This window comes from Hipposideros armiger, unplaced genomic scaffold (genome assembly GCF_001890085.2).
Source record: "Hipposideros armiger isolate ML-2016 unplaced genomic scaffold, ASM189008v1 scaffold_109, whole genome shotgun sequence".
Lineage (NCBI taxonomy): Eukaryota > Metazoa > Chordata > Mammalia > Chiroptera > Hipposideridae > Hipposideros > Hipposideros armiger.
This window is the reverse complement of record NW_017731459.1, coordinates 692,291-710,751: the sequence shown is the minus strand read 5'-3', so window position 1 is coordinate 710,751 and position 18,461 is coordinate 692,291. Positions and strand designations below refer to the sequence as shown.

The window sequence follows — 18,461 nt, the reverse complement described above, 5'->3', positions numbered from 1 at the left end:
CAGTGCTGGGGAATTGGGGGAAGGGGAACAGACAAGTTGCTGTCCTTTTGTTCTTCAGTCTAGTTGTGGAGGACGTTGCTTCACTGGCCCAAGTTGGCACCATCATTGCGCTCTTCCCGGGTGAGGCACATCGGTCGCCGGCTTCTGGACAGCCACTCACTGCGTAGCATATTTTTTTTAATGAATCAGATAAGGAAGCAAAACGTTAAGTAAAAATATTTCCAACAGATACCCTGTAATGTTTTTTGCCTGATCTTGAATCTTATAACATGAGCAGGTATTCAACAGGGATATCATGTTATCAGGAAGTGGTAATTATGTTATGCAAATTATGAGCTCATCTAAGTAGATAGGGTTCTCTGAGTTCCTTTTCCAGGCCAGTTAAATGGAGAATAAGTGGAGGCTTTGTCTTAGGTGTTTCCTCCTTTCTCTGCCCTTCTGTCTGTGTATGGTATGTACCTCTTTCAAGCTCATCCAGATAAGATTTGTTATAAGCAGTTGCTGTTCTCAAAACTGACTTTAGGGAGGGAGGGTTCATTTTTGCAGCTTGAAACCACCTCTGAAACGTAATGGGCAACATAGGGCCTGAGATAAAAAATAATGAAACAGTTAAAGGTATGTGATACATTCTACTCATCAGAATTTCTCTCTAAGGAAGTAATCAGAAAGACCTTGCAAAATTTCTGCATAAAAATGTTAATCCCAGGGTTTACCAAAATTTGGAAACCATCTAAATGGTCAACAATAGAATTATTGAATTAGTTGTCATATTTAGTAATATTATAGAGCCATTTATCATTTTGCTAAAAAGTTCAGTTGCATTACACTTTAGTATCTTATTCTTGTGAACCAGGGATTAGTTTAAGCAGTTAACTGAAGGGAGCATTATTGACTATATTCAATGCCAGATAAACTAGGTTGAAAATATTTTTTAAATCATTACTGATTTAAACCTAAACTGGAAATATAGTTTAGTTAGATTTCTGGAAGAGTTACTTTTCTCCCATAGGCTTACATTTTAACAAAATAGTTTGGGCGATTGAGGTTAATATATAAACTGTCAGATGATAGTAAACCTTGAACATCTTTTTTTATCTCTAAGTGGTGAACATGCAGGTTTTTTTCTCCTAGTGAGATTTTGAATTTTAAAATTGGACTTTGGAGTCAATACTTGGCGTCACTTTTTTTTGAAAGGATTTAGTCAAGTTGTTAGAATGTTTAAGAAAAACATTCAAAATCTGAAAACTGCAATATAAATTGAGGCATTTTTGTGGGTTGTTAGGGATGCAATGTAACAAAGTCTAGCATGGTAAGGCAGAAAAAATTATTTAGAAGAGATGAATTTCAAAGAAAGTAAAGGACTGCATTGCTATTAAGATGTATAGAGGGTCCAGACTGAAGAATTGGCCATTGCAAAGCCTTGGAGAATAGTGCTTTCAGACTTTTGGATTTCGTGGACTGAAAAATTAACTCCAGTTCCCTCCAAAAGTGGGATAAAGGAGAATTGTCATAGGGCTGTTTTTATTTTTTTAAGTATGGACATCAAGAATAAGGAACCAGATTTTTTTATTATTTCATGAAAGAAAGGCTTTTTTTTTAATAACAAAAAATTAGGAAGGACATATTCTCAGAATAAAGTACAGCTGTTTAAATGAAAGATTTAGATCTAAGAAAAACTCTCTACGTTCACCTCTTGTTTCTTGTTTCACCCTGGGTCAGTGAAAACTTCATTCTGGACGTGTTCTGATCCGAAGACCAGTCTTTGGAAGCTACGGCTGTTGAGGGGGGGAACATCAAGCCAGGAGCGTTTAGTGAGAGAAACAGCAAATAATGTGCTTAGAGATTGTGGGCAGCGTGAGTGTGTGGAGAATAGAGGACAGTTAGTGCTTGACAGTTAGTGCCTCAGTGTTGGGAGAATTCATAAATTTGACACAATGTAAGAAGAGGGCGTTGCTTATAAGTCCTTGAAAACACTGTTTGAAGAAAATTCTCTAGCAAATGTGTGCAGGATGGATCAAGGCAGAGGAAGACTTGAGGTAAGAAAAGCAGGAATCTTTGGGCCGGCCAAGTGGCTCAGTTGGTTAAGAACTTGCTCAAGAGTTTGAGTTCTGAGCAACAGTGGTTTGAGCTGAGCAGCTACTGAGCTGCCAACAGGTAGCAGGATGGCTCAGCTAAAGGAAAAAAAAAAAAAAAAGAAAGAAAAGCAGGAATCCCAGAAAAGCAGAGGTTTTGATGGGATAGCTAAAAGGTTCTAGAAGTTAATCTATAGCGTTCCAATAGAGTAAGTGGAAGGGAGAAGCACAGAGGCCACAGGACTGAACGCAGGAGAGACGCCGATAGAGTCAGTGAAGGACAGAGAGGAACCTGTGAGAAAGGGGAATGTGGAGAGGAGCCCTGAAGCTGTGGGAGACAGGGACATTGAGGAGGTGATTCGTGGGGATGGGTACAGCAGAGCGGTCAAGATCACTGGATTTAGTTAGGAAGGCTCAATAATGACCTAAAGAAAGTCACATTTTAAGTAATTTCCTGAACTTGGAATTTTACTGTTTGGTGATCAACTAGTTGAACCTTTTCATTTTGCAGATGAGGAAGCTTCCAATTTTGACTCTTGAACCCTTTCATGTACTGGGAGGAGGAAGGCTCTGTTGGCTATCTGTTTGGTATATAACAATTTAATGTTAGATCAAGTGACTGTAAGAGCACAAGCAGTACGATGTCTTCAAGTAGGATCAAGTTTTACTTTTATCTTAAGAAATTAAGTTTTTTATTCTCTACATTATTATCAATTCAGCAGTCATTACAGCTACAAAAATATACTTTCCTTGGATCTTCCTTTTCTTTAAGGAACAGAATTATTTGCTGCTGTAAATACTAATGTTTTAAATGCAGATTATTCTCTAATTGTTTTGCTGATACCTTATCTGAAGACAAATGTAAATCTCAATTGATCATGTGTTTTAAACTTTGAAAACTTCAAGTTTGTGTTTTTTGCTCTGTGCTGAAAACTCCCTATAAAATCCTTTATGTTTTAGGAGCTCCAAATGGACCAGCAAGCAAAGAAACATCTCCAAGAGGAGTTTGATGCATCTTTAGAAGAAAAAGATCAGTATATCAGTGTTCTCCAGACTCAGGTAAAAGACTGACAGTGTGGAATTTTTGGATAAAGGAAACAAAGGGGTTTTGATGGGATATGTAATTGATTCCAGATGTTTAAAAAATGGCCTATTTTTAAAACTTTGCTTTTCCTCAATTAATTTTAAGGACAATTGTTAATTTATTGTATCTCTTGGCTAACTATGATTTTCAAAATAGCAAATATAAACATCACCTGCATTGGGAGTAAAGGTAATTAAAATTTTCGCCCTAAATGATACCTTAGCAAAAAAAGATATTATTTACTGTATCCTCTCTCTGTTTTAAAGAAAGTCCTACTGCCATAGTTTCTTTTGAATAATTTTTTCTAAAGATGCACATTTTTTTTTAGGTTTCTCTGCTGAAACAACGGTTACGAAATGGCCCAATGAGTCTTGATTTACCAAAACCACTCCCTCAGACAGAACCGCAGGCTGAAGGTGTCACTAAAGAGAATACAGAGGGTGATGCAGAGCCAGTGGGTAAGCTTCATCTTGTCAAAACATGAATTTGAAGGCCAGAGGAGGATGTCGAGTGATTCCAGGATATGAGTTAATAGATGTTGGCTGAGGTAGAAATGTCCTTGATCCTAACATTTCCAGAGAGATGCAAGAGTTTTTGTTGTTTTTTGGTTCTTTGTTGTTATTTGGGAGAAAATAACTAAGTAGTTGTTTTAAGATGTGGAAGTCTGTAAGTAGCAGCACCACGTTTTTGCTGTATTTGAAATCAATTTATTACGTTATACTGTTTTATTGAGAGCAATAGCTAAATTTCATATAAATGGGTCAAGATGAATGAATATGCTATTTGTAATTGTTTGTTTATAAGTTTTTAAGAAATAGTGCTTACATATTTCTGCATTCAAAGATGCCTGCATTTGCCCTCTTTGTTTTCTAACTGGAAAAGAAAACATAGTTAAATCTTAAAGTCCTCTTATAGCCCTTTCTATTCTTTGAGGCTTTGAGGTATATATTTGATGAAATTTCCACTTTTTATTTACCAGCTCTTTCTCTTAAAGAGTTGTATGATAAACTTTTGGTCCACCCAGAGCCAGAATAATGTGCTGAGCAGGTGTGTCTATCTAAGCAACCAACCTGTATGGGGCCCTGACCTTCCCCTGGGGTGTGAAAACCTCACTCATAAAGGAAATGTAAGGAGATGGAAAAGCTGTACTTACCAGAGCTCCCCTCAGGAAGAGATTAGAGTACATTGGATGGGAGCTAAGCACAGGGAGCCCTGGAAGGGTGCCCCTCCCTTGTTGACCTGGCTCAGGCTATAGCAGAGTGTTGGGATAAGAACACAGTCCTATGTACTAAAACAGAGTTCACTGTGCCTGCAGAGCCCTTGTATTCCTTACCAACTGCCCCCGCTTATGCTGCTTTATTGTTCATAGTGGGAGATGGAGCTTCTGCCACAACACTGGAAATACTTCAACAAAGAGTTAAGCGTCAAGAGAACCTACTGCAGCGCTGTAAGGAAACAATTCAGTCACATAAGGAGAAATGTACACTGCTAACCAGTGAAAAAGAAGCACTGCAAGAACAACTAGATGAAAGGCTTCAAGAACTAGAAAAGATGAAGGTAAAAGAACAAATAAGTTTTGTTTACAGTGGCCCCATCAAGCTAGATCGACAGGCCCCAGCGTGGCCTACACCTTCTCTGGACAGCCTTCTTCCTTCCTCCATAGATAGCACAGAGAGGGCACCCAGGTGCCCTGAGCTTCATAGCATTGTCCATACTTCCGAGCTGTCCTGTGTGCTTTCCTCTTACTAGACGATGAGAAGTACCCAAAATTCGATAAAATGTTTAGCATTCTCATGTAAGGAGAAGCTTTATTAGAGATGGAAATGAATTTTTAAAATTTTTTTAGGAGCTTCATATGGCTGAGAAGACTAAACTTATCACTCAGTTACGTGATGCAAAGAACTTAATTGAACAGCTTGAACAAGATAAGGTAAAGCAATACTTATGATACTAAAATTTGTCAGGGGGCCCCAGAACTCACTTTTGGAAGCTGTTGGAAGCATTCAGACGTCTGCTTTCCAAAATTATTGCAGCTGCTTCCATGAAAAATCTTTTTGTTTTAACTTCTAGATTTGTATAACTATTAATATTAGTTGTATCATGTGAAGCTGATTCTCTGTGATTTTTTTATCCCAGTCAACATTTTGATTTGTAGATTAGAATAACTTACAAAAGAAATCTGTTTATAGTACATAACTATTTTTTAGAGAAAAGTTATTTATAGCTAAGGCATTACTAAATCTGAATGATATAAGTATTATCTTTCAAATATAATGGAAACAGAATAATCTTTCAGATAATTGCCTAAAAGGTAAAGAAGTGGTAATGCATGTATTAGCATAAACAAATTTCTATGAATGAAGTTCAGAAGGTACAGGTGAGATGGGTAGTTTAGAGTTGGAACAGATGTTACTCTGGCAGCAGAGACGTTGAAAAATTCATGGGCAAACAGTTATGACCTAACTCTCCCAGCCCCAGGCTCTTGGGTCCTTTTTAAAAAGCAGCTCCCAGTTGGTTACACACCACCCACCATTTTCTTTACTGTGCTGCTTTATAGCTACAGTAGTTTAAGTGGCCATGTAATGAGGAACATGTAAGAGCTGTTCTGCTATTGAAATGCATCATTGGCAATCTTTTCATTCTATAATATCATTATATTCCAGTCCATAAACGGCATGAAGGTCCACTTAAAAAAAACAACCAAAAAAAACCCTTTTCATTATGAAAAACTTAAAACGTTTACAAAATTAGAAAAATTAATGAATTCCTATGAACTCATCATCCAGCTTCAACAGTTAATGTTTCCTAGTTAACATCTCATGGCTAATCTCGCTTCACCTGTACATTCCCAGCCCCAATATCCTCAACCGGGATGGTTTAGAACAAATCCACGAAATCTTATCATTTCTTCCATAAGTATGTTAAGGTATCTTTAAAGACTCTTTAATTTTATAAAAATATAACCACGCAATCATGATCACATCTAAAAATTTAACAATAATTCCTTAATACGATGAACTATCTAGTCAGTTTCAGATTTTCCCTTTTGTCTCATGCATTTTGTTTTTCCATTTTTGTGAATCAGGATTCAGATAAGATTCTTTCATTGCAAATGGTTGATATGACTCTCAAGAATTCTTTTAATCTATAAGTTTCACTGCCCTCTTTCTCTCTCTCTCCCTCTTTTTTCTGTTGTGATTTGGTTTTTGAAGAAACTGAAGGCCCACGGTTTTGTTTTGAAATTTCATATAATAATGCCCCATGTACCTGGTTTTTACCTGTCCATTAATATTAGCCATCTGGAAGAGTCATACCCTAAAGTGGGAATTGACTATCTGCGGAAGTAAGGTAATAATCTTAAGACAGTAAAATAGCTGTCAGAAAATCTTACTTTTCAAGGACAAGTTGAACCACCCCATTTTTTGTTGGTCACAAATGACTGATTTAATATATATTTGATCATCTTTTTCCCCTTCATGACCTTCATTTCTTGTGTAGATGATCCAGAGAGTGGGAAGACAGTAGGAATTAGGAAATTGGAGGAATGGGGTTGCCTCAGTGACACAGAGGGATGGTGGTGGGACTATAGACCGTCCCAAGAGGAAGGAGAAACACCAGGTAGATCTGTACCGCAGTCTTGGTCCCTCCAGTGTGGCAGCAGTAACCTGTACTCTCAGCAGCCTCTGAGGCGCTGTCTGTTTACAGCACAGATTAATAATTGATAGCTTATGAGGGCTCTGAGCCAAGTACAGAAGGCTGTGTTTTGTTCATTATAAACTGTTTACTAAGATAGGGAAAATGATAGCAAACATTTATAGGAGGATTATAAAATAAGTTTTTAATTTAAGATATGTTTTTAATACTTAAAAGATTAAACTTACTATTAAAATAATTTTTTATGTCAAAAATACCCTGATCTCATGCCAGGTACCCAAGGTTATTGTATATAGTGTAGCATATAGTAAAGAACACAGACTTCAGGTTGTGAAATAGTGAAATAAATCTTATGCTATACTTAGAAAGAGATACTATGTTTTCTGCCTTTTAAAGTAAGTTTGATGCATGCTATCGATGATGCAGTTTTGTTATGCAAATACTTTAGTCTGCACTTCTGTTTAGGGAATGGTAATAGCAGAGACAAAACGGCAGATGCATGAAACCCTGGAAATGAAAGAAGAAGAAATTGCTCAACTTCGTAGTCGCATCAAACAGATAACTACCCAGGGAGAGGAGTTACGGGAACAGAAAGAAAAGTCTGAGAGAGCTGGTAAGAACTCAGGGGTTACTTGTTTTATGTTAGAGCTCAAAAGTCAGTATAAAGTGGTTGACCAATCAACTTTTAGAAAAATTAGGTAAATATTGATAAAAATGCTGAACTGTAGGGACTCTGTAAGACACTGAACTGTTCCTTGGGAGAGGCAGAGGCTGGTAAACCATGGCTGTGGGCGAAATCCAGGCCATGCATGACCTGCTTAGGCAGGGCTCTCAAGCTAAGAACGATTTTTACATTTTTAAGTAGTTGGAAAAAAAAAAGAATATGTGATGGGGCCATATGGGGCCTGCAAAGCCTAAAATTTTACCACCTGGCCCTTTATAGAAAACGTTTGCTGACTGCTGTCTTAGGGCATCAAAATTCAGGTTAACAATTTGGGAACTCCCCAAGTAGGCGCAGCATGGTACATATGAAATACCTGCCACCTTATGGCTGCTGTAGGGTAAACAAAAGTATAACATATTTAGTCTACTTTTTAAGGGACTAATGAATAATTCAATGTTATACATAATTGTATTATGCTTTGATACAATAAATGCTAGGCTGTAAAATATAGGGACCAGCCTAGCATTCAAGAAGTACGGTGCTGAGTAACACTGGGAAAGAAAGGAAAGCTGTCAGGAAGTGGAGACAGCAGAATGAACCGGTGCCTTCAGGTTAGTGAGGGAGGATGTGCGTTTTGAGTTGGGCCTCAGATAATGATTAGACTGGGCCTAAACAGAGAGGTAGGGGCAGCACCCCTTTCAGATACGACAAGACTCTGAACAAGCACGGTGGCCATGGTGGGTGTGCGAATCAACTGCAGACCGTTCTTGCTGATGTGGGAAATGAAGTTGGAGTGTGAAGGAACTATTAAAATCTTGAAGGGTGAGTGAGTAGCTGAGTTTCGACTGTGGTATACAAGGCAAAAGGAAACCGGTAATAGGAAGCATAAGGTGATGGGAACTATTGTAGTATGTTATAGGGGAAAGAAATGAAGTGGGAAGTCAGACTTAGATGCAAAGGTAGAAATACAGGTTTGAGAGACTGAGGTCTTCGGCCACCCTGACGAGGAGTGTGGACCCGGGAAGGAGAGGGGGGTACACTCCGCAGAATTTGGTATCTGACCAACTGGGAGGGCTGAAGGAAAGGAGAAATCGAAGATGACGCCCAGGCTGCCAGCTTAGGAGCCTGAATGAAGGAAGGAAGGAAATCTAAATGGGGAAGTTGAGAAATGGAGTGAAATGATGAGTTTGCTTAGATACTTGGAATTTGAGCCAACCATGAGCTTTCCAAATGGAAGTGACTTGTAAGAGTTTGGAAATAAGAAAATGGAGCATCTTTCAGGAGTCATTAGCTAATGTCGAAGCCTGTGGTTAAATTGGTAGGAGAGGCTGATTTCTTGAAAAGACTGAGTTTTACAGTAGTGGTTACAGCAATGGCCGCAGTCGCAGCTGCTGCCACAGCCAACGCTGACTTCGCACGTTTGTGCTGCTGCTGCTGCTGCTGCTGGCCAACACTCAGTTATTTTAGGCAAGGCTCTAGCATCAGTGCTTCACTTGTATTTTCTGGTGTGTGTCCTGGTATTTCCTCCTCACAATTTCTATGAAGTAGGCACTGTTATTCTTCTCATTTTACAAATAAAAAAACCCTAAGAACATAGAAGTTCAGCAGCTCGCCTACACGCACACAGAGAGTAAGTGGACTTGAGTAAGGACTTGAATCCAGGCATTTAGCGTCAGAGTCTGTGCTCTTTACCGTAGAGATCTTGAGTTTGGCAGAGAGAAAGGAATGAAGAAAGTTACCCAAGAAGTCACAGGAATTGTGGATAGTTATTCTTTTGGAGGAATACCAGGTGTTTCCCGAAGTGGGAGAGGGAAGATGAAGACTTTAAAGAAGGCTTTGAATTTGGGGAGTATTTGATTCCCAGGATGTAGGTTCAGAAATGCAGAAACTAGATCGTAAAGTTTAAGGAAGGGAATGGGTCAGGAGGTAGTTGGCTGGCACCAAATGTGTACATAAGCATCTCCCCGTCTGCTTAAATTTTGTTGATAAGTGGCAGGGGAATTTAGTTAATGATTTTGTTCCCAGTAAACCTTAAAAAATGACCCTTCAGAGACTTTTCATAGACAACATCTCTCAGAATATAATCTTTGAAGACTGACTTGAAGCAGTTGGAGAGTGTGAGACATTGTTATACAGGTTTGCTTTCAGGGAACAGGTTTGCTTTCAGGGAACAGAAAACCTAACGCATCGTCTCAGCTTCTCATATCAAGCCTTTCCACCTTCTTTTGTTGAATAATGTAGCTAGTCAAGAGAAAATGCTGGTTAAGGAATTAAATTTCCTTTAAAATTGGGGTGTATCTTGTCAGGAGCTAGAAATTCATGAATAAGGAGTAATTTGAAAGAGCAAAGTGGTGAAAAGATAGACAAAATATAGTTAATTCATATGTAGGATAAAATTTCTCCAGACAACTCTTCCAGTCAACTCTTTAATAATACAGCCTCCTTCTCGTGCTTCTTCAAAACACAGACAGAGTAAAACCTTGGATTGCGAGTAACTTGGTTTGCGAGTGTTCCGCAAGACAGACAAACATTTCTAATACATTTTAACGTGGTAAACGAACGATGTCTTGCAATATGAGTAGTTTGTATCCGGAACAAATTATTCTCGCAAACCAAGGTATTACTGTATATTTTTTCTTTAAATGTGATTTTCATAAAACTATATTATTGTAAATAATCAATAGCCTGTCAATTGAGATACATGTTTGTAAATATTACTGTCAAAATATTAAATTGATTAATAAATTCTTAGAGAAATAAAATGTAAAGTTATTTAATATGCATTCACTTCGGAAAGTCTTTGGATCACACAGTTATGAGTGCTTCTATAGGTATTTTAAAATTGTATTTGTTGTCTTAATTAGTAAGGGCTATGATACAGAGTTGTAACAGACTGATTTCACATGGAACATATTGTGCTTTAAATCTACAATGAAAACTAGTTTTGCATAACAACTGCAGTTCAGCTAATGGTCTTAGCTGAGCCTGAACTGAACTGTTCAAATATAAAATCGTTCTTACACAGTTCAGTTAGAAAATGCATATGCCAATTGACAGAAAAATTTCAATTTAGTGCTACAAGTAAGAAAAGGTCTTTAAAAGGAAGTAGAATCGCCATAAATAGTCTGTGAACATCATCTGGCTCCTGGAGAATTCAATTGCTCTGTTAAATATTTGTCTTTCTCTTAGAGTTAAAATTCAAAGGCTAAATACATAAAAACTGGCCATGTGACATCAACATTAAAATCGTTAAAGCTTGCAGTTGTTAAGATTTTTAGAAGTAAATATTTCTACATAAAATAATTACCAAAGAATATGAATTCTCCTAATGCATTTTCAACTGTAGAAAATTTAACTGATATATTTAGTAATTTTTGACATGTAGATGTTAGTAGACAAGAAACTAATTTCTTTGGCTTGCTTATTCTGGAGTTTAAAATTGGCTCAACTACATTCCTCACTACTTTTCTTGGAAAACAACCTATTGCACTGCTGTTCATAGTTTTTCTAGATGAACTGTGATGCCTCCCATATGTTGGAGGACAAAGGAATTTTGAATGTCTATTATTCTTAAAAGAACAATTCTATCATAAAATACTGAGACTGTGGATCTGGTGACATGCCTAACTTTAGGGTGCTACATCAACCTATAGTACTTATGCTACTGTCTAGTGGAATTGTTAGGCATGTTTTTTGAAATATACTGTAGCACTTTTGTTAAAATTATTTATTTTAGTGGATAAAAAAGGAAAAATAAATGTATTTGTTATAAGCATTTTACTACAAATGTTGATAGTATTCCTTTCTAGGTGTAATTCTGAACAGATGGTCAGATTTTAAACATGGAGAAGTCTGGTGGTTCAGCTTAAGTGCATGATGCTGTGTTTGATAGGTGCTAGGTGTTGTTACTAGTTGTCTGGAATATTATCTCTTCAATGCAGTAGTACCAATACAGAACGTTAATGCTACTAATGTTTACACTAGGTCTTGGCTAGTGTGTGTGTGTGTGTGTGGGTGGGGGTGTTGTTTAACCAGGGTACGAGGTGGGGGTAGCTGGCTAATTATTAATGAAATATAGTACAGCAACAACAAAAAAGGAAAATAGAGAAAATGAAAGCAATCACTGTTTCAGTACACTTTTATTTAGTCTTTTTTTGTAATCCTTATTTTTATATTCTTGTCTATAGTTTTTTATCATATTGTATATACAATTTTGTATGCTCCCTTTTCTCCATTTAGAATTTTATTAGAAGTACTTTTACATGTTGCTAAAGTACTAACATTTTAATGGCTGTGTCAGAATGCATGTACATCATTTATTTAACCATTAACCTATTGATCACCATCTAGATTATTTTATATTTCTGCTGTTACGAATAATACTGTAACAACTTTTTGATACAGCTTATTCCACATTTGAATTTTTTCTCAGGAGAAATTCTTACCCATAGACTTTGGTTCTTTTTTTTAGTTAGTTACCTTTAAGTGATTTAAATATAGCCAATACAACAAGAGAACTCAGTGTTAACCCTCACCTCCCCTTTAAAATGTTCTTGCCTACAATTATGTAGGATGGATACAATATTCTGCTTGGATTAGGAAAGTTTCAGAGTCCACTGTTTTTTATAAGCCCTGTTTCCCTTTCATGTACCCTGTCTTTGCTGAAGTTATGTGTTTTATATGATTGGCTGCATTTAAAAACTTAGATTAACTCATAACATTCCTTGCTTTTTTATTGCCATGTTGTGTTTGTGCAGGAAATAAGTTTTTTATTCATTTATATAGTATGGTAGGCCTGGCATACCAAAGATATTCAGTGGAATGTATTTATTTGATGTTTGAAGGACCCTTTAAAATAGTTTATGTATTTAAATAATGTGTAAGATTTATGCATATTTATATAACAAACAAAAATTACACGTGTACTTAAGTGCTTTGTTGTTGATAATTTATGTAACAAAGTTTTCTTGGAGTCTTAAGTCTCACAAAACATCTTATTTTTGTGCATCCACACATGCCAATAAGTGAATCATGGTGCCTTTCCCAAGCCTTGTATGAACAGGACTGGGGTAAGGGCTATTTATTTTCTTATCATGGATACTTAGGCTAAGCTTTACAAAGAAAATTCCATGTTTCTCAGGCAAAAAAAAAAAAGCATGAATTAAAGTAGAATTTAAGTCTGCCATGTTAAATAAGTAATATGTACATACTTTCTCACTAAATGAATACCTGATGGAGAAATTTATCCTTTTAAATGGAATTAGATTTCAGGTTGCTATGTAATAGTCATGTATTTATAGGTGCTTGATACATTTCTGCAGTAGTAGCTGTGCATCCATATTTTTAGACAGTGATTGTCAGCCTGCACGTATGTCCTTGGCACTGTCACTGTTACTGGAAAGCATTAGCAACTGGAATAACACACTTTGCTACAGAATAATTTTTTCAATTTAATTAAGTTTACTTAGCTTTAACCTGATAGTTTTCAAGATCTGCCTGATGTTTTTAAGGTATTTAATAGATAAATTTGCATGGTTAATGTAAGGAGTACACAAAATTTTGGATCTGTACAATTTTTACAAGTCAAAGCATAGTCAGTCTATAGAATGACTCTTGTGTATTTTGGAAAGTGGCTTAAAAAGTAGATTTCAATTGTAAATGTGGTATTTATTAAATTTCTGAAGGCCAAATTTATATATAAATATTGCACTATCTGATCTGTGCCACTGGGTGGTAGCATTATTTTATTTTCGTTTAAACTCTGGCTGAGTGGTTTTCAAACTTTTTGATCTCAGGGACCTGTTTACACTCTTGAAATTTACTGATGATTCCAAAGAACTTCTGTTTCTATGGGTTATGTGTAGTGATACTTACTGTATTAGAAATTAAAACTAAGAAATTAAAAAAATATTTGTTTTGTTCATCATAAAATAATTAATAAACCTATTACATATTAGCATAAATACTTTTATGAAACTTACCTATATTTTCCAAAACAAAATTTAGTGTGAAGAGTGTCCTTATTTTATATTTCTGCTTATCTTATTGTTTGGCTTACTGGAAGATAGCTGGATTTTATACCTGTTTCTGCATTTACTCTGTTGTTATTTTGGTTGAACTATAAGAAGAAAATCTGCCCTCGTGCAGATAAGTATTTGGAAAAGGGAGGACCTAATAGGCTCCCTGAAAGGGTGTCAGGACCCTAGAATCTGTGGACCACACTTTGAAAACTGCTGCTCTAGACTTTTGCTTTCACTAACAAAGGAAGCTTGGTGATTGGGTGAGAATTCTGATAAAATTCTTTTTGTTGCTTTTTCTGTTAATTTGCATTTTACTCCTTTTTTAGTATTACCTGTATTTTTTGTGTAATACCACATTCATTTTATTTACAATAGCAGCTCTTTTGCTGGGATAAAGACATAGGCATGGACTTACATATTCATTCTTGATGTTATTCATCAGCTTCTTAGGATCAGCATTTCATCGAGAGGTTGGCAGCCTTTCCACAGTTGTGCATATTTGTTTGTTCCCTGTAGTGGGAGTAGAAGTGGGTCTTTTTATCCTTATAGTAAAGTGGCATCTGGGACAGTGCAACGAAATAGTAGTGCTCCCTGGAATCTCCGAATTCTGGCATTTGTTATATCATTGGTAATGACATTGAGGATGAGGAGAGGAAAAGGCAAAAGCAAACGCCACATTCTTCCTACCTTTACCTAAGGCTAGTTGTTTTAGTTCTCTCTTCCTCTTACTACTACAACTGTTTTTTGTGAAATTTTTTTTGTGTCACCTAGTGCATAGCTTATGCTAGGCAAATGGCAAACATCCAATAACTACGTATATGATGAATGAATGAGTGGCTGGATTATTGAGCTTTTGCCCACCTTTTTGACTGAACCCTTATAGTAAGCACTTGTCCATTTTTATAATTCCCATGGATGTGAGTGAACCTCTTCTGAAGTGGAAAGTGAGGAGCTAGCAGTAAAAGGCCTCCCCCCTGCATTTTCCTTTTGGCAGAGGACCATTCTTAATAACGTTCATTAAATTTTCGCCTAGAAACGTTTTCAAAGTATTTTTATGTATTATTAAAAATTGCCTGAGATACATTGAATTTTGCTTTGGAAGAACACAATGTGTTCTTGCAACATTCTGGCGGCAGTTTGTGCTTCGCCTCCCCGCTGACGTGTGCTGTGACTGGCTTCCCTGCGCGCTCTTGCATGTTGGCAGAAGACTTATCAGCTGTGGCTGATGCACGCTTTCGTTCTCCCCACTCACTTACCCTTTGTTGGTAATTGGAAAGATACATTATGTAGATATTCAGAACATACTTCTTTATTACTCACATTAAAATCTGAGCATAGTTTCATTTTGGAAAGAGTGGGGAATCGACTTTCAGGCTATTACAGGCCATGGATACCACTTTACTGTATCTGGTGGTTGCAACATCAGAAAGTGAGACGTTTCTGGTTAGTAAGTAAACTCGCAGTATATCCGCCTTCACCATTGAAATGGGACTCATTCCTGGAGACAGACTTCCTATAAGGAAGTGGCTCCATTTGTGGTTCAGTATAGAATCCAGAATGGGTTTGAAATATGTTTTCTATATGTGGATCTGTACAGTGTATTTTAATACTTTTTTTTTTTTGGTACTTGGTGTTTTTGTAAAGCAGGATGGAATTGGAAAGCAGTTGAGTTTCTGTGTGTCTGTCAAAGGTATAACATGCTACATTTTGTAGAAAGTTAGAAGCCATCAGAAATTCTGGTTTAGTAAGATGTATTATTGCTCAACTGAGCTTGATTAATGTCAGCATTCTTAGTTTTTAAAAAATAATGCAAGGTAAGGATCATTCCTTAAATACAATTTTAAAGTTTTACTGTCAAGCCTATATATTCAAGTTGATTTATCATCTGAGGGAAAAGTTGGATGCCTCAGTTTTTGCATTTGAATGAGGATATTGAATTAAAAGATCTCAAAGTTTTCTTTCTAGGCATAAAATTATATAGTTCTCTGACATGGTTGCCAAAGGTGGGAGAGAGGATTATATTTAGATGAACTGTCGAAGTGGATCTATCCATCCTACTTTAATCATTATATGATGGGTAATCAAATGACTTAAGAAAATTATTTCAGTGGATTAAGTACTAAAATTAGAATATAATATAGGAGAATATTCTAAAGTTTACCGAGTGTGGTAAGAAAACTTAATTATTGGAAAATTATATCTAAATAGGAACTGCATGGCATGGATTTTTTTGTAGTTTGAAAAATGAGAGCACTACATATATTTTTACACTGCACTGAATTCTGGAATTGTAAAAATGAAAACAAGGAAAATTGGTGATGACTATATACAGTTTTGTTTTATTTTGCTTAATTGACAAAAGTTTTTCATTTAAAACTGTTTTGCTGGAAGGATATCAAAACTATCTTTGGGTTCTCTAGAGCCCAATTCAAGATATTTCTGTGATGTGCTTAGGAGTTCTAAAATTCAATTTTACATGCTGAATAATAACAGTAATGAAAAGATGTTGATGACATCCAAGCATTAAAAAAATGTTGCCATTCCTTTTTCCGTTTTTTCCTTTCCCACGTTTAAACATGCAGCACAAACTAAGCAGTAAGCACTCTGTTACAGAATCTCCTTCCCACAATTGATCAGTTTACTTGATTTTTAAGAAATTAGGAAACTAATTTCTTGTTAGGTGTAAGAGATACTTATTTATGTTTGACACTAAAATTTGGAGTAAAAGAATATCTAACAGGATTTTCTTTAAAATTTTATTTTCTAACATGTTTATATCTAAGAATTGTCACCTTAATGTTTGCAGGCAAATACCAGGGAAGATAAAGTAGGAATCTTTCAAAATAATTTTAGCTAATTAATATTCCTTTGAAATTTAGACCTTGAGCATCAGTTTTACGCTTTGGGCATATAAAATGAATAAATAAGAGATTTCTTTTTGTATCAAAGATGGTTGCCAGAGAAGTTTTTGTTTCAATGTTGAGCAAAGTAAGTTGTGTTTCCCAGTTGAATCAGAATTTAGCCTTTCTCTTGCCCTTTTCTGCACTAATGCAATTCGTTCAATAAGAAAATAAGAACATTTTTTGTCTTCAGGTATGAAATTCCTATGTCCAAACCGCCTGTTAAGCCAGCGTATGGTTAACAAAAGGACTTTTTTTCTGAGGTGCCGTAGGTTGAAGTTCCACATTTCTTATACCACTGGGAGTGAAAATATTATATATGTCAGTGAACATATGTTCCTCTGACATATGTTTCTTGATAGGATTGAAAACCCACCTTCAAAATTGATGTTTTATTTATAGTCCATTTCTGTGGTAAGGGGAAGGTCTGGTGTCTTGTGTGAGGACTAAAGGAAATCATCTAGGATGATAATAGCAGTAGGGTCTTCACAGGGTATCATTATGCCAGTAGAGAGTACATGCATATACATTTACACACATACCTATACATAAACACACGCGTGCATATTTGTGGTGCCAAGCTACCCAGCTGTTGCACCTGTCCTATCTGACTTGGTTTGATGCTGGGTGAGCTCCATGAAGCCTCCATGAAGATCATACCGCTCTAGCCTAGATGACTGTTTTTGCAGGCCCTGAATTCTTACTTATCTCTCCCAAGAAATCCTTGCTGGTAGTACCTTTCTCTACACTGTTGAATCAGGTAAAGATTTCTTTCTGGTTAATGGCTCTAGATAGAAACTTATACAAGTAGCAGGTTTCGTTGAATCACATTGCTTCATTATGTGATTCAGCCGGTAAATGTTAAAAACAAAACAAAACTCTGTTCTTTTATTATATGATTACGAGATTTTAAAAAATAAGGTTAGTCAAAGAATTTTTCCATTGTTAAAAATGTCCTAGTGAATATATAATAATGTTACCTAATTATTGATAATAGATGAGAACTGCATAGCAAAGAAAAAAAGCAATTAAAATCATAGCGTACAGAAGTAGGTACAAGTCTTTATTTCTTTGAATTGCTATCTGTAAGGACAGTTGTGGGTAGAGTGGGGAACCATTAGTAATTTAATATTTTTTTCAGACTTGTGAGCTTAAGTTCATATAAGCAGTCTTAAGATCTGAATCCACAACTCTGACAAATTGGTGTCAGTGACTGAACAGTTCTTGTGGCTTTGTTGAAATACTCAGAAATATTTCTTGGCTTCAAACAATGATGAGTTTTTTAACCTGTCCTGCTACTGCTGCTCTTAGCTCCCATAAGCTGAATGTAAAACACTTTAGCTGAATGATAGTATTTCTTGAGATACTTGTTTTCTGCTGTTTTCATTAAAGCTTTTGAGGAACTCGAAAAAGCCTTGAGTACAGCCCAAAAGACAGAAGAATCACGGAGAAAAATGAAGGCAGAAATGGATGAACGAATAAAAGCTATAGAGAAGACACGCGAGGAGGAACGCGCCAGTCTTCAGCAGGAATTAAGTCGCGTGAGACAGGAGGTCGTCGATGTAACGAAAGTAAGGATGCTTCTCGATTGAAATGGGCTACAATCATTTAAAAACTTAAGTCTTACGTTTGTGCTACAGTCTTTGAGTGTGAAGAAGAGTTATTTTGTATTTTAGACATTGACCATTTCATGATGTTCGGGATATAGGAAAAAAGCACTTCGATAGAGAAATGAACTTATGTCGTTTTGGAAATATGTTTCAGAGATAGTGTCTGCATATAATTTCTCTTTTATGTTTTATAATCCTCTCTTTAATTTTTTTTAACACAAAATATAGTATGCTATATATACTGTTCTATGCTCTTCCATTTAATAGTCTGTCTTGAAGATTGTTCCTTATTGATAATTGATAATCATGCCTCGTTTGTTGAAGACTGCTCAGGATTTCATTGTGTGAATGTCACATAATTTAATCAGTCTTCTACTAATGGGTATTTAGATTTCCATTTTTTGCTTGAAAATAGTGGGTATCCTTATCATATTTGCATATGTATACTTCTTCAGGA

At 36.1% G+C, this 18,461-nt stretch overlaps 1 protein-coding gene across 6 annotated transcripts in view; it reads left to right on the top strand.

Annotated features, from left to right (window-relative positions):
• GOLGA4 (golgin A4) overlaps positions 1-18,461 on the top strand; it is a 98,047-nt gene that overhangs the window by 34,603 nt on the left and 44,983 nt on the right. For 4 of the 6 annotated variants that reach the window (XM_019647190.1, XM_019647188.1, XM_019647186.1 and 1 more), the window contains 6 exons: positions 3,033-3,131; positions 3,485-3,614; positions 4,526-4,713; positions 5,003-5,086; positions 7,276-7,423; positions 17,787-17,965. In XM_019647190.1, coding sequence (XP_019502735.1) covers positions 3,033-3,131; positions 3,485-3,614; positions 4,526-4,713; positions 5,003-5,086; positions 7,276-7,423; positions 17,787-17,965 — 828 coding nt within the window. Of the gene's footprint in view, positions 1-3,032; positions 3,132-3,484; positions 3,615-4,525; positions 4,714-5,002; positions 5,087-7,275; positions 7,424-12,473; positions 12,544-17,786; positions 17,966-18,461 lie in introns of those variants that run through there. The other 2 variants (XM_019647187.1, XM_019647189.1) reach the window with 2 other exon arrangements.